Source organism: Hyperolius riggenbachi, chromosome 3 (genome assembly GCF_040937935.1).
Source record: "Hyperolius riggenbachi isolate aHypRig1 chromosome 3, aHypRig1.pri, whole genome shotgun sequence".
In the NCBI taxonomy this organism is placed as follows: Eukaryota; Metazoa; Chordata; class Amphibia; order Anura; family Hyperoliidae; genus Hyperolius; species Hyperolius riggenbachi.
Genome location: NC_090648.1, coordinates 213,921,395 through 213,946,146, shown reverse-complemented (window position 1 = coordinate 213,946,146; position 24,752 = coordinate 213,921,395). Strand labels below are relative to the sequence as shown.

Sequence of the window (24,752 nt, the reverse complement as noted above, 5' to 3'; positions counted from 1 at the left end):
ATCTCATCAGGTCACTTGTCACCTCGGTAGTGCAGGTTGGAGTTTTATAAATGCTATACAGAACCTCAGGTGGCTCCTGAAAAAGCAGCGACCCCTAGGAAAGCATACTTGCTGTTTCACAAGTGTAGCAAAACCCCCTTAATTTCAACAAGGGTGACCCTTCCCTGAATGGTGGAAATCACCAACTAATCAGCTCTCAGGTATCATTTTGCATCAAATTTACATGCAAGCTGGCATATTTAGAATCGCATGTTTCTATTCAACGGTAGATTGTTAATAATGTCAACTTGCATCCACATGCCAACTGGGAGTGGCTTGGAACTGGACCAATTCAACACTTCCGGTTGATTCGGATTGGCTCATTTCCAACTGGCCACCTACTCACCAGTATTCTTTACATAACATTTTAGGAACCAACGCACTCACTAGTTGGAACCCTGTTGTAATGTCCTAAAGTAATATACGCGTGTGTACCCATGAATATCGGGCAATGGGACGGGTGTCCATTAAAAAGCAAAGTATGGAAGATTTCATATGCAGACAACATATGAATGAAGTAGGATCAGTACAGGTTGGTGAGCTACATTCCTGAGCATGTCCCAGCCCGGAGGTTATAGCCACAGACTCCACAGCACTGTGTCAATGTCAGACTGAAGGCACTTCTCCAACCAATCTAACCGCCTCCCGAGATGAGTAGTCCCACAGCTCACCTCTAGCTTCAGCCATCATCAGCTCCGCTCTGACCCCCCTCCACCAGCACGCAGCCACCTCGCAACGCGCAGCACGCCGGGAAATGTAGTCAAATCAGGGCGGGCGGTGTGGCTCGCCAAAAGCAACTCACTCGTTTGCCTCCTTGCCCTTGGAGAATATTGTGAAGAAAATGAGTCTGCTGCGAGTAACGTCAGATACTACCAGAATACATTTATTCTATGTGAAAATTGAAGAGAGGTCATGTGACTTTGCTGTTCCTCAGCCTCCACAGACAACTAGCCTGAGCACTCTATAAGGGGTGCTGTCTCTGTAGAAACTAGTGTTGTCCGGATCATGAACGATTCGGATCTTTGATCCGAATCTATTTTATGAGTCGATCATCCGAATCATCAAAATGAGTGATTCGGATCGCAAAAGGGGCGGGGCCAGGAGCGACACGCCCCCTCGCAGCGGGGTCTTGGAAGCAGAGCAGAGATGGATCGCTCTGTAGGAGGGGAGGCAGCCTTGCAGCCACAGGTAGATGAGAGAGAGGGGACATGGGTGCCACTGCCAGATAGGTGTAGAGCACACATACTGGCTGCAATGTGCTGCTCATTATAGGCTGTCTGTTCCGTAGTGCTGCACAGTGAACACATTGGAAGCTTTTGGCTCAGCACAGCTCAGTAACTTTGCAGACAGTGTGATTGAAAGGCAATATGATCCTCCTGCACTCAGCACTAAACAGCTGCACTTATCTTCTGGGAATGCTTTCTTTCACTGTGCGACGTTTTCTTTCAAAGTGTACAGATGAACATATAGGTGAAATACATGTAAAGCATATGACTTCAGCATGTGGGTATTACGTGCAAACATTTCTGCTCTCTGCTCGTCCCTCCTCCCTTCTCTGTCCACTCCATGCCCTCTGTCCATCTTCTCCCCTTCTCTGTGTGTCCACCCCCTCCCCTTCTCCTGTCCACAGACCCAGAGCAGGGACAAGGTCCTCCAGCACCCAAGGCTGAGACACCAAAGTGCGCCCCTCCATCCCTCCCACCCCAGCCGTCACACACTGATTGCTACTAGACTAAGAGGCCCCCCAGGGCCCCAAACCTCCCCAATACCTTAATATCTAGTTATCTGGCTTGCAGTCACTGCTATGTATCCCCCTTTCCTATTTCTTTCTGCTTCAAACACAATTGGGAATGACAACTGAATGAATTGTGCGCCCCCTCCTACACTGCGCCCTGAGGCTGGAGCCTCTCCAGCCTCTGCCTCGGCCCGGCCCTGCACAGACCTGTCCTGCTGTTCATTTTACCCCCGAATGCTTCCGGTAGTAAAATGATCCGAGATTCGGATCAAAGATCCGGATCTCTTCAATGATCCGATTCGAATCATCCGGATCATTGAAAAGATCCGAACTTCCCATCTCTAGTAGAAACACCCTTGGCAAGCAGCCTTCATCTTAGTGATGTCACGACACCTCACCTGCGCAGCAGCCTCACCACCTATCTACTACTGTACTACACTACCGTCTATACTAATCCCACCCCTCTCGACGCTGTATGGCCAGGCCCCGTATCCTAGTGACATCTCCATTCCGGAACTATTCAGAAACGCAAGCTCTGATTGGCTGACTGGCCACGCCCATTAGTCACCTATACCAGCCTACTGAATAGCTATTGGCGGCCCTGTAGATGTCGCCCAACACTAAGCATTTGTTGGCCCCGCCCCTCAGAGTCTGCCCCGTCACATCCAGGAAGGATCCTATCTGAGGAGGAGTCCCGGCTGGACGGTCCAGCTAGACACCGACGCTAGTGCAGGAGTTATGGCAGGCTACGATACCAATCCGTTCGCAGACCCTGTGGATGTGAACCCTTTCCAGGTAATGGGCGAGGCGTAACGAGCCGGCGCCTGGTTGCATCGCAATCACTGGCATAATTTATGCACTTGCCACAGCTACGGGTAACCTGGTGCCTAGTCCAGTGTGTTACAGCGGCCAATCAGAGCCGAGATTGGGACTTTGTGAGAACAGGTGGAAGGAGGCGTGGCATATACTCAATGCTCACATGACTTGGCCTTGTCTAAGGTGCAGGGTGTGATGTGCAGATTGCAATACTTGGGTATTACTGCTAGGTGGGAGGTATATGGTGCATTTTGGCTGCTGGAGGCCCACTCTGCTGAAACACTAGGCACAGCTTTTTGACGCAGCTGAGCTCTATATGGAGAAATTTTATTTTTTCCCCCTGAAAGTAAATACACAAATTAAAATATGCCAGTAGTGTAGTTTGAGAAAAACTGTATGCACGTCTTATTTGTTGTGGTCTCATCCTTCTCTGAAAATTAGAGAATGTTTATATTAATACATGGTGTATTCAGGTGACAGTATTATACAATAAAAGCCCTGTACAGACATGCAGCTCAGCTACAGCCAATCAATCTGTTGTTTTGGTCTATAGATAAGGGAGGGTGGAGTATGTTTTGAGACATTTAGGTTAGCTTTACTCTAGTGTCTGAAAATACAAATTTAAACACTAAATTACACCATATCAATATTTACAACACATTGGACATTGGTGTCGGACAGCGTTCCTTGACATTAACCCAGTTTTCGTTTGGCACCTGAAAGACCCCAAACAAAAGGGAAACAACTGTTAGAAGGAATTATAGGTAGGGTGGCACAACTGTGGCAGGAATTTCCCAGCCTTGTGTTGGCTCAGTTTGCTCTTGCTGTCTGGTTTGTGCGGAGCTGAGACTACATGTTGGAACATTCTTCTGAGAAATGGTGAACAGAGAGTGTTCTGCAGATTATGCTTCCTTTGCTGCAGTAAAAAAAAAAAAAAAGTAGTGTAGAGTCTTAGACTGTAGACACAGCCTCTTATGGCGCTAGTCTACTTAAAGGGACCCAACAGGAAACCTCATAGGGAAATTCCGCTAACATTATTAGTTGGATGGCATGCTCTCGATAGATTTCAGATAGGTTGTAGTAAACTGCCCACACTATTCAATCGCAACCCTTTGTTCTGTAGGGGCTGCTGTGATTGGATAACTGTTACCTATGAGGTTTCCTGCTGGGTTCCTTAAAGTAGTCTAGCATTCATCTTACTTCACAAAGGCTTATGAAAAGAATAATCACAACTGGATTTATGGACGCTGAGCTTTCAAGAAGTTGGTCGATCATGATCTGAATGTTTTTATAACATTTATTCAGCAGTTGGGAGTGCTCACACTGAAGTCATTCACAGTGCCTGAGGCAGAGGAATTGCCAAAAAATACTACTGGCAGCATGTGCCAGATGTGATGCTGATCCAATAGTACAAATCCCAGTGTGAATGCTAATAATGAATCTTCATGGAATTTTTTTTTTTTATCCAGCATCACCTGGTGATCAGATTACCACTCAGCAATGCACTGCAGCTTCTGTGGCACTTCTGTCACATTGCACCCCCTGGTACTGTGGTCTGTCTCATCCACAGTAATGGCCACTGCGAAGGTGGAGCAGCAGGGGAGAGTACCACAATGTTATGCAACCAGGGCTGTGGAGCTAGAATTGGAGCAATTTTTGGGTACTTGGGGTCGGATTCAGGAAAAATGCACCGACTCCTATTGCATTTAAACTGTGATTAAAAGAGAAAATATGACAATGTTCTGTTTCTCAGATAATAGTCATAAATAACAGTAATAGCAGTGCTTAGTCTACAAAAATGAAATAAACCATTCAAAAAGAAGCCGTCTGTGCTGCTGCAATAAAACAGTCACTGTATTTTTAAAGTCAGATATACATATCTGATTGTGCCTGGATAGGCTCGTACACACGTGCAACTATTCTGCCCAACTAACATCTAAACGTAGTCTGTTGAGTAATACTTGGGTGTGTGTACGCTGCAAAAGACAAGACGTCCAGCTGATAACAGGGAGATGCCCAATCCAACCGGAGGATCAACCTGCCCAACTATCATGCAGGTTGGCCATGTGTGTACAAGTAGTGTGAACAACTTGATGTTTTTGAATGCGGACTTGTTGGTGCGCACGTAGTTTTTGTATATTAAAATTAGTTGGTTGTTTAGTTAATCAGCGCGTGTGTACATTCTTATCATGTAAACAAGTTGTAAGTTGCGTGAGCCTCATTGTGGCAATGTAACTGCTTCATATACAGTGCATCCAGAAAGTATTTACAGTGCATCACTTTTTTACACATTTTGTTCTGTTACAGCCTTATTGCAAAATTAGTTAAACGCTTGTTTTCAAGCCGCATCTACACGCGTAGATGCGGCCGCGATGTTCCTTATCAATCGAGCCGCAAATGCGGCTCGATTGATAAGATCCGACAGGACGGATCTTGCTTCCGCCGATTCCCTGCTCAATCCCCGCGAGGGGACAATGGCAGGGAATCGAGCGGAAGATAAGCGGCGCCGGCGGGGACGAGCGGGGAATTGAATGCGGCGCGAGCGGGGACGCGGCAGGCACGCGGAAGAGGCGATCCGGCGGCTAATCGAGCAGCCTCATCTACCCGTGTAGATGAGGCTTTCCTCAAAATTCTACACACAACAATGACAACGTGAAAAAATGTTACTTGAGATTTTTGCACATGTACGTAAGAACTCACAGCCTTTGCCATGAAGCTCAAAATTGAGCTCAGATTCATCCTGATTCCCCTGAATATGCTTGGGGTGTTTCTGCCGCTTAATTGGAATCCACCTGTTGTAAACTCAGCTGATTGGACATGATTTGGAAAGGCTCACACCAGTCTATATAAGGTCCCACAGTTAAAAAGTCGTGTCAGCACAAACCAAGCAAGAAGTCAAAGGAATTGTCTGTAGACTTCCAGCAGGATTGTCTCTAGGCACAAATCTCGGGAAGGTTACAGAAAAAATTCTACTGCTTTGAAGGACCCAATGAGCACAGTGGCCTTGATCATATGTAAGTGGAAGAAGTTCAAAACCACCAGGACTATAACTAGAGCTGGCTTGCCATCTAAACTGAACAATCTGGGGAGAAGGGTCTTAGTCAGGTTGGTGACCAAGAACCCGATGGTCACTCTCTCAGAGCTCCAGAGGTCCTCTGTGAAGAGAGTAGACCTTCCAGAAGGATAACCATCTCTGCAGCAATTTACCAATCAGGCCTATAGGGTAGATTGTCAAGACGGAAGCCATTTCTTAGTCAAAGGCACATGGCAGCTCACCTGGATTTTGCCAAAAGGCACCTGAAGAACTCTTACACCATGAGAAACAACATTTTCTGGTCTGTTGAGACAAATATTGAACTGCCAGGCATCACGTTTGGAGAAAACCAGGCACCGCTCCTCACCAGGCCAATATTATTCCTACAGTGAAATATGGTGGTTGCATCATGCTATGGGGATTTTTTTTAGCGGCAGGAACTGGGAGACTATTCGGGTTAAAGGGAAAGATGACTGCAGCAGTGTACAGGGACATCCTGGTTGAAAACCTGCTCCAGAGCGCTCTTGAACTCAGACTGGGGTGATGGCTCATCTTTCAGCAGGACAATGACCCTAAGCACACAGCCAAGATATCAAAGGAGTGGCTTCAGGTCAACTCTGTGAATGTTCCTGAGGGCCCTTTTCCACCAGCGCGTTTGCGCTGGCTGAATCGCAAAAACGCAAACCGCTAGCGATTTTACAATTGCTACGGTTTGCTTTTTAACATAGGAATCGCGGTAGGTCATTTCCACTACCGCGATTCGTTTTTGCCAGGAACGCGAACTCGCGGCGGAGCGATATTTGCCGCGATTTTGCTATGCAGTGCATAGCATAGCAAAATCGCGGCCGCAAACGTCGGGGAATCGCCGGTAATTGCGATTCAGCAATCGCTAGCGTTCAGCGTTAACGTTAGCGATTGCTAGTGGAAAAGGGCCCTGAGTGGCCCAGCTAGAGCCCAGACTTGAATCTGATTTGAAAATCTCTGGAGGGATCTTAAAGTGGCTGTGCACTGATGCTTCCCATCCATCCTGATGGAGTTTGAGAGGTGCAGAAAAGAGGAATGGGTGAAACTGGCCAAGTATAGAAGTGCCAAGCTTGTGGCATCAAAAAAAAACAAAAAACTTGGGGCTGTAATTGCTGCCAAAAGTGCATCAACTAAATACTGAGCAAAGGCAATGCATACTTATGTACATGTGATTTCTCAGTTTTTTCTTTTAATACATTTGCCAAAACTTCAAACTTTTTTCACATTGTCATTATGGGGTGTTGTATGTAGAATTCTGAGGATAACAAATTAATTTAATCCATTTTGGAATAAGGCTGTAACATACAATGTGGAAAAAGTGATGCGCTGTGAATTCTTTCTGGATGCAGTGTATCTGATGTTTACACAGAAATTAGTTTTATGTATATCATCTCTGCTGTAAGAATGAAGCTTGATGTGTACTTGTGTCACTACACTAGTAGGGATGGTTGATATGCAAAGAATTCTGTTTTATGCAGGTTTATGCAAATGTTGTATGCAAACTTATACAGTCCCTTTGCTCATGAAATCAATTAATTTAATATGTTAACTTTTGTGGTTGGAAGTTACAAATTAAGTTACTCAGTAGTACTATACAATATAAGCACTCCCTACAGAGCTACTGTGAATCCACTGAGTGTTGTGCACATTGAATGCAGAAGTGTTGTGTATCACCCGTAAACCTGGCTCAGATTGTGCATGAAGAATAGAGTGTAAGGCCTAGTGCACACCGGAGCGTTTCCGCTGCTGTTTGCGATCTGCTTGCGGGTGCGGATCCGCTAGGGTAATGTATTTCAATGGGCTGGTGCACACCAGAGCGGGAGGCGTTTTGCAGAAACGCATACTCCCGGGCTGCTGCAGATTTTGGATTGCGGATGCGTTTCTGCCTCAATGTTAAGTATAGGAAAACCGCAAACCGCTCTGAAAAACGGCACTTCAGAGCGGTTTGCCAGGCGTTTTTTGTTACAGTAGCTGTTCAGTAACAGCTTTACTGTAACAATACATGAAATCTACTACACCAAAACCGCTACACAAAACCGCAAAACGCTAGCTGAAACGCTGCAGAAAAATAAGAAAAAGCGTTTCAAAATCTGCTAGCATTTTGCGGATCTGCTAGCGGTTTTTGGTGTGCACCAGGCCTCATAGAGGAAGAATCCTCTCATTTTCCTGTAGAGTACCTGCATATCACTCTTAGATGTACCCACAGTTCCAGTGCTGCCCATAATTATTGATACCCCTGGCAAATTTTGACTTAAAGAGACTCCGTAACAAAAATTGCATCCTGTTTTTTATCATCCTACAAGTTCCAAAAGCTATTCTAATGTGTTCTGGCTTACTGCAGCACGTTCTACTATCACCATCTCTGTAATAAATCAACTTATCTCTCTCTTGTCAGACTTGTCAGGCCTGTGTCTGGAAGGCTGCCAAGTTCTTCAGTGTTGTGGTTCTGCTATGAACTCCCCCTTTCAGGCCCCTCTCTGCACACTGCCTGTGTGATATGTAGATTAGAGCAGATTCTCTCTTCTCTCTTATCTTTTACAAGCTGGATAAATCCTCCTCTGAGCTGGCTGGGCTTTCACATACTGAGGAATTACATACAGGCACAGCTGTCTGCACTCTGCAGGAAGAAATAGCCTGACACTTCAGTGGAAGATAGCTGCAGGGGAAAGAAACACACAAATGATCTCTTGAGATTCAAAAGGATGGCTGTATACAGCCTGCTTGTGTATGGATGTATTTTTTTATGTGTGGACATACTGTACATCAATCTACTTCCTGTTTTGGTGGCCATTTTGTTTGTTTATAAACAAACTTTTTAAAACTGTTTTTAACCACTTTTAATGCGGCGAGGAGCGGCGAAATTGTAACAGAGGGTAATAGGAGATGTCCCCTAACGCACTGGCATGTTTACTTTTGTGCGATTTTTAACAATACAGATTCTCTTTAAAGAGTAACTGTCGGGCATAAAATCAAAAATCAATTCTTTATTTTTATTTGGTAAACAAGTAATAAGGATGCTAATCAGGCAATCCAAAAGTTAAAATCACTATTACTTTTCTTGTTGTTAAATTATCATTCCCCAGTTTACATGACTCTTATTTGGTGCACAAAAGAGAAGTTGCAGGGCATGCTGGGTTGTCTTTTTGTGCTTCTCTACTTCCCCTCAGACTTAATTAATGCAGCCTGAAGCCTCTTTCCCTCCTGTTTTCCACTCCCACACCTCTGTTCCTCTCTGATTGGCCAAAATTTCTCAGGCTGAAACGATGCACTTTCTATAGTGAAGGGCGGGCAAATCAGGAGATTAAAGAGAATCTGTATTGTTAAAAGTAAACATACCAGTGTGTTAGGGGACATCTCCTATTACCCTGTGTCACAATTTCGCCGCTCCCCGCCGCATTAAAAGTAGTCAAAAACAGTTTTAAAAAGTTTGTTTATAAACAAACAAAATGGCCACCAAAACAGGAAGTAGATTGATGTACATGGTTAAGGGCTCTGCCTCTGACACAGGAGACCAGGGTTCGAATCTCGGCTCTGCCTGTTCAGTAAGCCAGCACTAATTCAGTAGGAGACCTTTGGCAAGTCTCCCTTACACTGCTACTGCCAATAGAGCGCGCCCTAGTGGCTGCTGCTCTGCTCTGGCGCTTTGAGTCCGCAAGGAGAAAAGCGCAATATAAATGTTATTTGTCTTGTCTTGTCCTGACAATATGTCCACACATAGAAAATACATCCATACACAAGCAGGCTGTATACAGCTTTCCTTTTGAATCTCAAAAGATCATTTGTGTGTTTACCTTCTGTCCCCTTCTTCTCTCATGCACTGAACATTACAGGCTTCCTGCAGACAGCTCTGCCTGTGCCTGTGTTTGTAATTCCTCAGTATGTGTCAGCCAGCTACTTTCACAGCCTAACAGAGGAGGATTTTTATCCAGCTCTCTTCTATCACTGATAAGATAGCAGAGAAGCTGCTGGCTTATGTAAATAAAACCCACACTGGAGTGTGCATAGAGGAACAGACCAGCATGGAAGAGTTGGCAGCCTTCCAGACACAGGCCGACAAGTCTGACAGGGGAAAGATGCATTGATTTATTACAGAGACCGTGATAGTACAAAGTGCTGCAGTGAGCCAGAACAGATTAGAATAGGTTTAGGAACTTGTAGGATGGTAGAAAAAACGTTGTAATTTTTGTTACAGAATCACTATAAGGGCGGAAATTACATCACGACTGGCTTCAAAATAGCCACAGTAAATATGGAAACTGTGTAGAAGAGGATTCTCTAATTTTCCTTTAAAATTCACAGGAATCATAACGTGGACAGTGCAATACATATGTTATGTAAGTAGAGCAAGTATTTATCTACTTACATATTTGGTTTTTTTTCCTGAGATAGTACGGCTGACAGCTCCTCTTTAAAGTTACTTTTATTCAACCAGCAAGTAATTTTTAGGCATCTCCCAATAGATAAGACAATGTACAAGAGGCATTAGTGGGGGGGGGGGGGGGGGGAGCATTTCTCAGCTTTTTACATTTGAGCAAAAAGTGTCCAGTCGAAAGTTATTCATATTTATCGTTATTCATACCATTCACAAACTGTCAGTCTGTGGGAAAATCCAAAGTTCTATACCATTCCAAATAGTCCAGGCTGTTCTAAAGAATCCTAATTACCCTGATTAATTGGGAACAGCTGTTTTAATCTACTCAACAGGTTAAAAACAGCAGCTCTCTGCAGTTGGTTTGTGGACAGTCATGGCAAAGACAAAGGAGCTCAGTGAGGGGCTGCACATTGTGGCTGCTCACAAGTCAGGAAAGGGCTACAAAGTCATTTTTAAATGTTTTCACGTTCTAGTGGCTACAGTGCAAAGTATTATTAAAAAAATACAAGATGTTCCACACTGGAAAATCTCAGAGGATGTGGTCGGAAGCCAAAAGTGACACCTGTGCTGGTCAGGAGGATAGGGAGAGGGGTGAAAAATAATCCAAGGATCACCACCAAGGCCATCCTGGTGAATCTGGGCTCTGCTGGTGGCAATGTCTCAAGGCAGACAATCCAACAGACACTGCACACTACTGGGTTCCACGGATGCAGACCAAGGAGGATGCCACTTGGCCACATAAGGCACACAAAAGCTCACTTGGACAAAGAAGACGACTTCTGGTCTTCTTCGTTCTGGTCAAATGAAACAAAAATTGAATTGTTTGGTCACAATTATGTTTCCTTCATTTGACATAAAAAAGGAGAAGCCTTCAACCCAAAGAGCACCATCCCCACTGTCAAACATGGTGGTGGGAACCTAAAGCTGGCCACTAACTGTCCAATTTCTAGCGAAAAATCGTTCGAGCGATCAGAAATCCTGTTCGGATTGGTTGTAAATAATCTCCATTGGTGGACACAATCGATTATGAACGAGTGAAAAAAATGTCGCCCGAATGAATTTTCGTCGAACGAAAATTTGGATTTTCTTGGTGGTCGTGATAGATAGGAAGCAATGATTGGTTAGTTGATGGTGTAGTAAACGATTTTTCGGCCGATCAGAATTTCTGATCGCTCGAACGATTTTTCGCTAGAGATTGGACCGTTAGTGGCCAGCTTAATGCTTCGGGGGTGTTTTTCAGCCAATGGACCAAGGAACCTAGTCACGGTAAACGGCACCATGAAAAAAGAGCAATACATGGGGATTCTTAACGACCACATCAGGCAGTCTGCAGAGAAACGTGGCCTTGGGCACCAGTGGACCTTTTCAGCATGACAATGACCCAAAACGCACAGCAAAAGTGGTGAAGAAATGGTTAGCAGATAACATTAACGTTTTGGAGCGGCCCAGTCGGAGTCCTGACTTGAATCCAATTGATAATCTGTGGAGGGAGCTAAAGATCAGGGTGATGGCAAGAAGACCTTCCAACTTGAAAGATTTGGAGCTCATTGCTAAAGATGAATGGGTAAAAATACCTCTGGAGACATGCAAAAAGCTGGTCTGCAATTATAGGAAGTGTTTGATTGCAGTGGTAGCTAATAGCAGCTTTTCTATTGATTATTGAGAAAGGTATGAATCATTTTGACTGGACACTTTTTGCTAAAATGTACATAAAAGCTGAGAGGGTTTTATTTTTCCTCCCCACAATAATGCCTCTTGTACATAGTTTTATGTTTTGGGAGACACATAATTTCCGGTCAAAAATGTACTTGCTGGTTGAATAAAAATAACTTTGAGGGCCTGTTTCCACTACACTTTAATTCTGAATGCAGAAAACTGACTCCAGTGAATGCCTATGGGAAATATGCATCAGTAAAATCACGTTTAGTGGAAACAGGCCCATTGGCATTCATTGGAGTCAGTTTTTCTGCATCCAGAATCCGCGTGTAGTGGAAACAGGCCCTAAAGGGGTTCTCTGGTAATTCTAAAAAGGATAAAACTGACACTTACCTGGGGCTTCTATTGGCCCCCTGCAGCTGTAATGCCCTGCGCCGTCCTCTTCTGATGCTCAGTTCCCCGCCGCCGGTAACTGCGCTCAGTCCTGCGTGTGTCATCTGGAGCTTAGTACGCAGGCGCAGTACGAAGTTTTCTTGTACTGCGCAGTAAGCTCCCGATGTCATGCGCACGGCTACGCAGCCGCAGTCATATTTGTCTAGTTAGATGAATAATTAGCAGGTTACAGGTGGCGGGGAATGGAGCATAAGAGGAGGACGGCGCGGGACATTACAGCTGCAGGGGGAGGTCAGGAAAGGGCTACAAAGTCATTTTTAAATGTTTTCACGTTCTAGTGGCTACAGTGCAAAGTATTATTAAAAAAATACAAGATGTTCCACACTGGAAAATCTCAGAGGATGTGGTCGGAAGCCAAAAGTGACACCTGTGCTGGTCAGGAGGATAGGGAGAGGGGTGAAAAATAATCCAAGGATCACCACCAAGGCCATCCTGGTGAATCTGGGCTCTGCTGGTGGCAATGTCTCAAGGCAGACAATCCAACAGACACTGCACACTACTGGGTTCCACGGATGCAGACCAAGGAGGATGCCACTTGGCCACATAAGGCACACAAAAGCTCACTTGGACAAAGAAGACGACTTCTGGTCTTCTTCGTTCTGGTCAAATGAAACAAAAATTGAATTGTTTGGTCACAATTATGTTTCCTTCATTTGACATAAAAAAGGAGAAGCCTTCAACCCAAAGAGCACCATCCCCACTGTCAAACATGGTGGTGGGAACCTAAAGCTGGCCACTAACTGTCCAATTTCTAGCGAAAAATCGTTCGAGCGATCAGAAATCCTGTTCGGATTGGTTGTAAATAATCTCCATTGGTGGACACAATCGATTATGAACGAGTGAAAAAAATGTCGCCCGAATGAATTTTCGTCGAACGAAAATTTGGATTTTCTTGGTGGTCGTGATAGATAGGAAGCAATGATTGGTTAGTTGATGGTGTAGTAAACGATTTTTCGGCCGATCAGAATTTCTGATCGCTCGAACGATTTTTCGCTAGAGATTGGACCGTTAGTGGCCAGCTTAATGCTTCGGGGGTGTTTTTCAGCCAATGGACCAAGGAACCTAGTCACGGTAAACGGCACCATGAAAAAAGAGCAATACATGGGGATTCTTAACGACCACATCAGGCAGTCTGCAGAGAAACGTGGCCTTGGGCACCAGTGGACCTTTTCAGCATGACAATGACCCAAAACGCACAGCAAAAGTGGTGAAGAAATGGTTAGCAGATAACATTAACGTTTTGGAGCGGCCCAGTCGGAGTCCTGACTTGAATCCAATTGATAATCTGTGGAGGGAGCTAAAGATCAGGGTGATGGCAAGAAGACCTTCCAACTTGAAAGATTTGGAGCTCATTGCTAAAGATGAATGGGTAAAAATACCTCTGGAGACATGCAAAAAGCTGGTCTGCAATTATAGGAAGTGTTTGATTGCAGTGGTAGCTAATAGCAGCTTTTCTATTGATTATTGAGAAAGGTATGAATCATTTTGACTGGACACTTTTTGCTAAAATGTACATAAAAGCTGAGAGGGTTTTATTTTTCCTCCCCACAATAATGCCTCTTGTACATAGTTTTATGTTTTGGGAGACACATAATTTCCGGTCAAAAATGTACTTGCTGGTTGAATAAAAATAACTTTGAGGGCCTGTTTCCACTACACTTTAATTCTGAATGCAGAAAACTGACTCCAGTGAATGCCTATGGGAAATATGCATCAGTAAAATCACGTTTAGTGGAAACAGGCCCATTGGCATTCATTGGAGTCAGTTTTTCTGCATCCAGAATCCGCGTGTAGTGGAAACAGGCCCTAAAGGGGTTCTCTGGTAATTCTAAAAAGGATAAAACTGACACTTACCTGGGGCTTCTATTGGCCCCCTGCAGCTGTAATGCCCTGCGCCGTCCTCTTCTGATGCTCAGTTCCCCGCCGCCGGTAACTGCGCTCAGTCCTGCGTGTGTCATCTGGAGCTTAGTACGCAGGCGCAGTACGAAGTTTTCTTGTACTGCGCAGTAAGCTCCCGATGTCATGCGCACGGCTACGCAGCCGCAGTCATATTTGTCTAGTTAGATGAATAATTAGCAGGTTACAGGTGGCGGGGAATGGAGCATAAGAGGAGGACGGCGCGGGACATTACAGCTGCAGGGGGACAATAGAAGCCCAGGTTAGTGTCAGATCTTTTTTTAGAAATACCAGAGAACCTCTTTAAGTCAAAATTTGCCAGGGGTATGAATAATTATGGGCAGCACTGTATATTGCCTATTGCTCTATCAATGTTCTTTGTTCCTGTTTGCACCCTCTATATGTACTCTTACCAAGGGCTAGTTTTGATTTGTATTTAACCTCCTCAGCGGTATGGACGAATATATCCGTCCATCACCGCCGGAGGTCGCCGCTCAGGCCCTGCTGGGCCGATTTTTACAAAATAAAAAGCAGCACACGCAGCCGGCACTTTGCCAGCCGCGTGTGCTGCCCGATCGCCGCCGCGAGCAGCGGCGAAAGAGGGTCCCCCCAGCCGCCCGAGCCCTGCGCAGCCGGAACAAAAGTTCCGGCCATCGCTAAGGGCTGGATCGGAGGCGGCTGACGTCAGGACGTCGGCTGACGTCCATGACGTCACTCCGCTCGTCGCTATGGCGACGATGTAAGCAAAACAAGGAAGGCTGCTCATTGCGGCCTTCCTTGTTTATTCTGGGCGCCGGAGGCGATCAGAAGAACGCCTCCGGAGCGCCCTCTAGTGGGCTTTCATGCAGCCAACTTTCAGTTAGCTGCATGAAACAGTTTTTTTTTTAATTTAAAAAAACCCCTCCCGCAGCCTCCCTGGCGATCTTAATAGAACGCCAGGGAGGTTAAAGGATAACTGAAGTGAGGGATATGGAGGCTGCTATGTTCATTTCCTTTTAGGCAATACCAGTTGCCTGGCTGTCCTGCTGATCCTCTGCCTCTAATACTTTTAGCTATAGACCCTGAACAAGCATATGCAGATCAGGTGTTTCTGACGTTGTCAGATCTGACAATTAGCTACATTCTTGTTTCTGTTATTCAGACACTACTGCAGCCAAATAGATCAGTAGGGCTGCCAGGAAACTGGTATTGTTTTATAAGGAGAAATATGGCAGCCTCCGTGTAACTCTGACTTCAGGTTCCCTTTAACAGATACTCTACAGCTATATCCTAAGTTTAGATAAAATGTATCCCTGGTTCACATAAAAGATTCACTGGAACGAACCCCGTATAAGCTGGGTTCCAGTACATAGATCTGCATCCTTGCAGAAAGATAGAATTGATTGAACGAAAATCAATTGTATCAAATCGATTTTGCGGCCGATTTCCATTGATTTGATCTATCTGACAGGATGGAAAATCTAGGTCGATCTGCTGCTGGCAGCAGATCGACGGGCCATAGATTTGCATTGGATCTTTATGGTCCAGTAATGCATTCAGATCGATTTCCAATAGATTTAATTCTGAAATCTATTAGAAATCTGTTCCTAGTGCGTGGCACACATCAGATGCGACTTGACAGGCATCTTTCAGAAATCTATCTGATGGAAGAATCTGCTCCAAATCTGTGTATGGCCACCTTTAGTGTTGTACGCACGCATTGTTAATTTGCATCCTAGCAACTTTTTCACCTGCTATCCTGGTGTGGGGGAACAGGCCAGCCCTCAACTAAGTAGCTTCCAGAAGGCAAGGTAAGGAGGAGAACAGTGTGCTCAGCTAAGATGACCAGCTTCTGGATCTTTTGGCACAGCATCAGGAAGGCTATACACATGCTAGGTTCACGGCAGACCATGACCGGCTGCATCCGCTGAGATCCCCAGTGGAAAGAGGATGACCACAGATCAGTGGAGCCTTACTGGGTAGATGATAGGTGCTTTTCTACCTATACGTTATTTTTATTTTGCTTGAAGACTTTAATATCCTATGTGCCATTTACCCAGGATGGTGTTCAAGTGTTTTGATTTCACTGGCTGCATGCTTGTCTAGTAGTGTGTTACTGAGTAGATGGTAAAGACAAATAAATTATCACAGCCAGGGGTGCAGCTAGGTCCAGACAAACCAAGCGGTCGCTTGAGGCCTCATCCACAGTAGCAGGGTTCTATCATGCTGCCAGGGTCGCCCTGTCTGTAACTTCTATGGCTACCGCTGCCTTGCCAACACACACACACACACACACACACACACACACACACACACACACACACACACACACACACACACACACACACACACACACGAGATCAGTGGTAACATGGACAAACGGGAGAGGGGCGCAGTGACCACTGAGTACACTTCAGATGCGGAAGTGACATTGCTCGTTTCCTGCATTTGGAGTGTGCCGCACAGTTGCTGTTACTGCTCTCTTTTTTTCCTTAGGTTGCCGGCGATCTGCAGATTTACGAGTGCTGGGGATGTGGAGGCTACATGCCCCACTGACACCTTTGGCTACCTATAGAAGTGTGGGGGGAGGGGTGTACATCGGGCTACCTACCTATACTTGAGGGTTACTTTATTTTTTGAGAAAGGGGCACCTTTTGACTACCTAATATTATATGAAAAGGGACCTCTGACGGGGGAGGGCCACAAATTGTGCTGCTTGGGGCTAGGAAAACCTTTTCAACGTTACATGTTGCATTAAGGAAAAAAGTCGGCATTAGTATTTGTTCAGACAAGGAATCTCACCAGTTCCTGCCTGGTGTGACAGAGCCACCAGTTTTCTATACTTTCATCACTTCGACAAGGCACACTTGCATTGCTTGGTGTCTGATTAGTTTGGAGTCTCAAGTTGAACGGTTTGCATACAGTACCTATTGACTGTACCATTAATAGAATGTTTTCACAGGGAGCAGAGGAGAGGGAGAACATAAAGCCTGACCTTATTCAGTAGACCTGTACCTGGGCTCCATAGCAACTGCCGTAGCACTAGCTACACCAGTGGTCTGTCCCACTGTATTAAAAACTACTAGAAAAGGGCTTACAACTGCCCAAAAATAGATTAGAAGTTATATTTCATAGAAATATTGATTTAAAAGATGATAAATAAAAATTAAGGTCCTCTTAATTGAATCTCCATTATGTGCAAGAGTGTTACACAGTTAATGCCTTTATAGGTTTAATTTGCATCAAGCAGTACAAAGCTATGGTTGGTGGCATTCCAATTAAATTGCAGGTGCATTTGTCTTGAAATCTTATTGACTATTCTGTGGTACAGATGTTAATCCAGGTGAACTATTACCCTCAATTGATTGTGTATGATTATTGTATAATTAAGCACAAATCGGGTGTGGTAAACCAATCCTTACATGTATGGCCATGTCTTAAAGAAAACCTGAACTGAAAATTAAAAGTCAAAATAAGCATACACAAGTCATACTTACCTCCCGTGTAGTCTACTCCTCAATCTCTTTCTCCTCTCCCGCGTCCTGTTTGTCCACTGTGATCTAGGAAATTCTCCGTCCTCCATTTTAAAAATGGCCATTCCCCCCATAACCGTTTCCTGGTCAGCACACTGTTAAACTGTAACATCGCCCACTTGAGCCATAGGGAAACATAGACATTACTTGGCACATCAGTTGTCCTCTCAGCTATAACTGACAGCAACTGATAAATAACAGACAGCAACTGATATATTTAAGTTCTGACAAAATGTTGTCAGAACTGGAAGGGATTATTGTCAGAGGAAAATGGTAAGCTTCTGAGATGAACTGATGGCAAGGTAACTTTGTAATGTTCATTTGAAGTTACCTCATGTGTTTATTTTAAATAATTTTATTCAGTACAGGTTCCCTTTAAGGTGAACATATAAGGAGAAAAAAAGGAAAGGTTAGATACTTGCCTATGTAGCGGAAAGGCACTGGAGTCTTCCCCTATCCTCCTCGAGCCCAACAATTCAGTGCTGGGTCCCTCCAACCATATCAGACAAGTGCTTTCTCCACCATACAGGAGCAGCTTTGTACTACTGCACAGACGTGGACCGTAGTTTGTGCATGCGCAGTATGGCCATACTCGTGCATGGGCACAAGTGCGACTGCAAAGAGGAAGAGGGTTTTGGCTAGCAGTGGTGAGGTCAATGAGTTACATACATGGGAAGACTCTGGACCATCTCTGGTCCAGCATCTAATTTTTACATACTGGTTTAGACCTGGGCCCCACTACAAAGCACTATCACAATTGCTAGTGATTTTGTGGTAGCGCTTTGCAAGCTATTTCCCTGCGCCTATACAATACATTACAATGAAAACGCTCCCAAAATGCTGCATGTCCTGCGATTGCTGTTGTCCCAATTGCAATCACTCTAGCGGAATCGGTCCCATCCATTTACATTGGCAGAGTGTTTAGGGATATCGCTAGCGACTTAAAGTGATCCCTACATGCTAAAAAAAAATACTCTAGTGGGTTCAAGCCCTTACATTAAACCACAATTGATGCCAGAAGATTTGATTTTCATTGAGGTTTTATTTTGAGTCAGTGTCAGTAGTGACTGGTGGACTAGTGTGGACTGTTGAGATCAATTTTTAGAAGCTTGAGGCAGGGAACACACTTGACTGTTTTCGTACGCGTTTTCTGCACAGAAAAACTGAGAACTCATGTTGATCAATGGGCTAGTGCACACTTACTGTGTTGTTCGCACGCAGAAAAAAAACTGACATTCTGCATCATGACTCTGCACATTTTGGCAGTTTCCTCTATCATTTACATCAGCTGCTGTGAAAAAACGCGCACGTTTTCCTGCATGGAAACACACTTGGTGTGCAGAAAAAGTATGCAGAAAAACGCGTGCGGAAAACTGAAAGTCAAGTGTGTTCCCTGCCTAAGGGAAAATTCCTATGAATACCATTTTACTGCAGGACAAATGAGAGCTAGTGAAATCTTTGTGGGGCTTGTATTTAGTGGGACATGTAAGTAGACACAATATTTACATTCCATGTGTAACCACATTGGCATTATCTGCTCCATAACTTTTTCAAATGGTTGACCGAAAATATACATTTCTAAGCTATGTTTAGGTGTTAGTCATTAACATGTGCTAGTGTCACAGTCCACTTTTGCTGTGATGGATGAGAGGGGAAATGATGTTGCAGTTTATAGACACGCATGCTGGCATGCATGACATGGCTGCACCCAACCCTCGTGACAGGCCTTTTGCACTTTGAGAGCTTTAATTCACATTGGAGATATTTTAAAAGCAAACCTGCATAATAATTCAGTTATAGTAATTAATAAGTTTTTTTTTTTTCTTTGTGATAGAGATATATATATATATATATATATATATATATATTTTCTCTCATCTCCACATCTGGCACAAATTTAAACAAGGAGCTAGGCTGCTCTGTGTTATGTACCATATATGCTTGTTTCCTTTTCATAAAGCACTGTAGACAGGAAGTGAGGGTGAGAGGGATTTCTGCAAATGTAATATAGTCCTTTTCACACTGTAACTCACACAGTTGTGTTAAAGATAAGTGTTCTTGCTGTTGGTTAAAGTGAACCTGGACTCAGAACGCCCTCTGTGCTCTAAAAGATACGCAACAGCATAATCTTTAAACAAAAAACATTTCTTAGTTACACCTGATACAAATCCTTCAAAAACAAAAAATCTGCACTGTTTGTACTTCCTGATTCATGGGCGCAGACATATTGTTAACATCCTGTGCTTTCAAATGAGAATGTCTGCTATCTCTGCCATGGCATTCACTCATGTGACACAGGGGAGAGATCAAATTACAATTTGTGATTAGACACAAATGAGGGGGAATTAAACTGGCTAAACTCTCCATACAGGGTGCATTTCTCTGTTTTCCTTCAGTCCTGTGCAAGAGTTCAGGTTCAATTTAAAAATGGGAAATATTATTTCACAGAACTGCAGCTATTTTCTTAAAGGAGTTATCAGGCCACTGTATTCCAATATAAGTGGCCTACCTGCTGCTGTTTAGTAGGCTAATGTCAGCAGGGTCGCATTGTTTTTTCCCCGCTCCGGTGTTCCCCGGGTCCGCAATTCGGGCCGCTTATTTTGGGTGCCCTGGAAGTAGATGGTGTGGATTAATTTGTAACTTCCCTGTTCCTGTGCTTGAAACGCAGGGGGAAGTTACTTATCTTTGCGTGCACCCGTACAGTTCGTTACGGCTGCACACGCGTAGTAGAGCGCAGGAGGAGGGTTTGAGCTTGCCTACGTCAATCGCAAGCCAAACTCTCTGCTTCTGCCACCGCTCATCAGGCCCGCCCACTCCTCCCAGCCCACTCCGCTTGCCTGCGCCTCTCATGCACGGATGATCTGTGCTTGGAGCGCGCATAGAGGCAAGGTGGCAGCTGTCGGAGTGGGCTGGGAGGAGTGGGCGGGCCTGATGGGCGGTGGCAGAAGCAGAGGGTTTGGCTTGCGAGTGACGTAACAAGCTCAAACCCTCCTCCGGCAGTTCAAGTACGCGTGCGCAGCCGTAAGGGAACGTACGGCTGCGCGCTTCTGAAGTCACTGCACCAGCGTCTAGCAATACATTGTGCCTGCGTTACCTCATTAGTTCCGGGTCGCTGGGGAGCCCGACCTCAAGGTCGGGTCCCCGACCGGGGCTGACCGAAGAAAACTGGTGCGTTTGGACGGGGATTGGAGGGTGCGATCCAGCCACAGAAAAGGTTAGTTGCACGCAGGCATGCGTGTTTTCAATTTAAGAAATTGCCTGATAACTCCTTTCAGTTGAAATAAGAAGAATATGTAGGCTGCCATATTTATTTCCTTCTGAACAATACCAGTTTCTCGGCAGCCCTGTTGAGCTATTTCACTGCAGCAGTGTGTGAATAACACCAGAAACAAGCATGTAGCTAATCTTGTCAGATCTGACTCTGGGCCGGTGCACACCATAAACCGCTAGCGGATCCGCAAACTCTAGCGGTTTTTGAAGAGGTTTTTCAGAGCGATTCTAGGCATGTTTAGAGAGATTTTCTAAACATGCCTAGAATTTTTGTGTAGCAGATTTTATACTTTGTTGAAACTGAACCGCTTCTGTAACAAAAACGCTTAAAAAAACTGCTCTGATCTAGCGTTTTTCAGAGCGGTTTTCCACTTTCCTATATTTTACATTGAGGCAGAAATGCCTCAGAAATCTAAAAATGCTGCAGGACCCGAGTTTGCGTTTGGGGAAAAAATTAACAGCTCTGGTGTGCACCATCCAATTTTCATTCATTAACCAAATGATTTTCACCCCGCAAGCGTTTTAAAGAGAATCTGTACTCTAATATTCTTACACTAAAAAGCATACCATTCTATTCATTATTTTCTCCTGTGCCCCTCTGTGCTGTTTCTGCCACTCTCTGCTGCAATCCTGGCTTGTAATTAACAGTTTTAGGCAGTGTTTACAAACAAACTAACCAGCTTCTAATAGGCTCGGCTAAGCATAGTGTGTGAGTCATTCAGAGTGTGCAGGGGGCCTGCAGAGGGTGTGTATCGCTTCTACCAATCACAAGCAGCCCTGCACATTCCACACAATCAAGCCTTAGCCCGACAAACAGGACAGAGGAAAGATACATTGATTTATTACAGAGACAGTGCAGTTTGGAAAGACTGCAGTAAGCCAGAGCAGATTAGAACAGGCATAGGAACTTATAGGATAGAAGAACTAAGGCTGAAAAATTTGTTACAGAGTCTCTTTAAATGCTCAGAACCACTCTAGGTGTGCTCCAGCCCAGTGTAAGTAACATTTGATCTGCTACATGCTTGTTTAGGGTTTGTGGCTTAAAGGGAATCTGTACTGTCCGATTTGTACAATAAAAAACATACCAATCAAGTCACTGTGATGTCCTGGGTCCCTTTTTCCCGTTCCAGCCGCTCACTGCTGCGATCCTCGCTTTTAATCTACAGTTTTAGGCCGTGTTTGCAAACAAAAAACATGGTCGCTAACCAGGGAGGTGTGTGTGTGTGTGTGTGTGTGTGTGTGTATTATTAGTACAGACCAAAACTTTGGACACACCTTCTCATTCAAAGAGTTTTTTCTTTATTGTTTTTTGATGGAATATCATGCCGCTGCAAGATGCTGTGGTAGCCATGCTAATTCAGTATGCCTTCAATTTTGAATAAAACCCCAACAGTGTCACCAGCAAAGCACCCCCACACCGCCATCACACCTCCTCCTCCATGCTTCACTGTGGGAACCAGGCATGTAGAGACCATCCGTTCACCTTTTCTGCGTTGCACAAAGACACGGTGGATGGAACCAATAATCTAAAATTTTGACTCATCAGACTAAAGCACAGATTTCCACTGGTCTAATGTCCATTCCTTTGTGTTCTTTAGCCCAAACAAGTCTCTTCTGCTTGTTGCCTGTCCTTAGCAGTGGTTTCCTAGCAGATATGCTACCATGAAGGCCTGATTCACACAGTCTCCTTTTAACAGTTGTTCTAGAGATGTCTGCTGCTAGAACTCTGTGTGGCATTGACCTGGTCTCTAATCTGAGCTGCTGTTAACCTGCGATTTCTGAGGCTGGTGACTCGGATGAACTTATCCTCCGCAGCAGAGGTGACTCTTGGTCTTCCTTTCCTGGGGAGGTCCGCATGTGAGCCAGTTTCTTTGTAGCGTTTGATGGTTTTTGAGACTGCACTTGGGGACACTTTCAAAGTTTCCCCAATTTTTCGGACTGACTGACCTTCATGCGTTGCCGCATTCCGCACGCGGAGATATGCGGCAATGCGTATTTTTGTACGCGTTGCGGTCCGCAATAGCGCTAATTGCATTGGTGAATGCGTCCAATAATACGCATGGCGGCCGGCGACTGGTGAGTCGTCAAAAACGAAACTAAGTGACAGCAGGGGACCGGAGGATTCCAGAGCGGCTCCGAGGGCACAGGACTGCTTCAGGGGGCTGGTAATAGCCCCAGGTAATTGAAACTCTTTACCCCCCGTTCAGTTAAGGTTCCCTTTAAAGTAATGATGGCTACTTGTTTTTCTTTACTTGCTTTACTGCTGCTTTTTTTTCTTGTCATAATACAAATTCTAACAGTCTATTCAGTAGGACTATCAGCTGTGTATCCACCTGACTTCTGCACAACGCAACTGATGGTCTTAAACCTGACAGGGCACACCTGTGAAGTGATAATTATTTCGGGTGACTACCTCTTGAAGCTCATCAAGAGAATGCCAAGAGTGTGCAAAGCAGTAATCAAAGCAAAAGGTGGCCACTTTGAAGAACCTAAAATATGACATTTTCAGTTGTTTCACACTTTTTGGTTATGTACTATACTTCCACATGTGTTCACTATTTATGGACCAAGCGAATTGAAATCTACGCCCTGTTTTGGTGGGCTCTTGACTGTCAGGGCGTATATTTCAATTAGCTGCTGCTGCGCGCATTCACCGTTTCTCTGCCGATCGCGCCGCTCAAACCCAATGAGTCTCGCCGCATCTCACAGGCTCTGCCTGTCTCTATGACAGCAGAGCCATGTGAGCCAGTCAGGAGTCGATTTCATTGGCTCCTGGCTCTGTCTCTCAATGTAAGCTGTTCCTATTGGCTTACATTGAAAGACAGGGTCAGGAGCCAATGAAAGCGGCTCCTGACTGGCTCACATAACTCTGATGATGGCAGAGTCTATGTCCTGGGGGGCGAGCGGACGATGGCTGCGGCGGGTATGCGCGGCCATTCGTCGGGATTCTGTCTTTCTGGTACCAGCGGTATCTGGTCCTTAAGTGGTTAATTCATAGTTTGGATGCCTTCAGTGTGAATCTACAATGTGCATAGTCATGAAATTAAAGAAAACTCTTTGAATGAGGTGTTCAAACTTTTGGTCTGTACTGTATACAGTATATGTGTGTGTATGTATGTGTATATATCTATCTATATATCTCTATCCGCGCACCTAGCAGCACCTCAATAAGGAGCTTTGACAAAAAATGTTGGCTGCAAGGAGAATAATGGATCTGTACCCCACTTCACTCGGATTGAACAAAAAAGCACAGTTACTCCTGCGCACTCAAAACCAATTTAATCACTTCACAACTGAGGGGTTTTACCCCTTCAGCATCCGAGCAATTTTCTCCTTTCAGCGCTCCTTACATTCATTCGCCTATAACTTTATCATTACTTATCACAATAAAATGAACTATATATCTTGTTTTTTTCACCACCAATTAGGCTTTCTTTAGGTGGGACACTATGCCAAGAATTCTTTTATTCTAAATGTGTTTTAATGGGAAAATAGGAAAACATTTGGAAAAAAAACATTATTTTTCAGTTTTCCGCCATTATAGTTTTTAACCACTTAGCAACCCTTGCCACGCTTATCTACGCCCCTTTAAAATTCACCTGGGGCACAGGGGCGTAGATAGGCAACTCCTGTTTGTTTTCCCGCTGTGAGCGTTCGCGATCGCGTGCACGCGGATGCGCGGTCGCGTGCACGCGGATGTGCAGCCGCGTTCGGCACCCGCTGGTCAGCCAATCAAAGTGCTTACAAGTTTGAATGAGCACTGCCAAAGCCAATGACAGTGCTCATTCATTCAGAATGTGTGTAAACATTGAATCAGTCACTATGCTGTTACAGTTACTGAGATCACTCGTGAGAGGATCTCAGATAACCAATACAGCATTAGTGAGTGATCAGCATCAGTGAGGGTTTTTTACAATAAATAATACCCCCATTAAGCCCATTAAC

At 44.7% G+C, this 24,752-nt stretch overlaps 2 protein-coding genes across 4 annotated transcripts in view; one reads left to right on the top strand and one right to left on the bottom strand.

Annotated features, from left to right (window-relative positions):
- The window catches only part of MPI (mannose phosphate isomerase), a 34,428-nt gene extending 32,156 nt beyond the window's left edge, over nt 1-2,272 (bottom strand). The window contains exon 1 of one of the 3 annotated variants that reach the window (XM_068275684.1): nt 2,235-2,272. Coding sequence is in view for 1 of the 3 variants with exons in the window: in XM_068275685.1 (XP_068131786.1) it covers nt 711-729 (19 nt within the window). In the remaining 2 variants the exon portion in view is untranslated. Of the gene's footprint in view, nt 1-710; nt 819-2,172; nt 2,215-2,234 lie in introns of those variants that run through there. The other 2 variants (XM_068275686.1, XM_068275685.1) reach the window with 2 other exon arrangements.
- A 130-nt stretch (nt 2,273-2,402) lies between these two features.
- Nucleotides 2,403-24,752, top strand: part of SCAMP2 (secretory carrier membrane protein 2) — a 73,010-nt gene continuing 50,660 nt past the window's right edge. Inside the window, exon 1 of the mRNA XM_068275687.1 lies at nt 2,403-2,569. Within this exon, the coding sequence (XP_068131788.1) occupies nt 2,513-2,569 (57 nt within the window). The 5' untranslated portion in view covers nt 2,403-2,512. The remainder of the gene's footprint in view (nt 2,570-24,752) is intronic.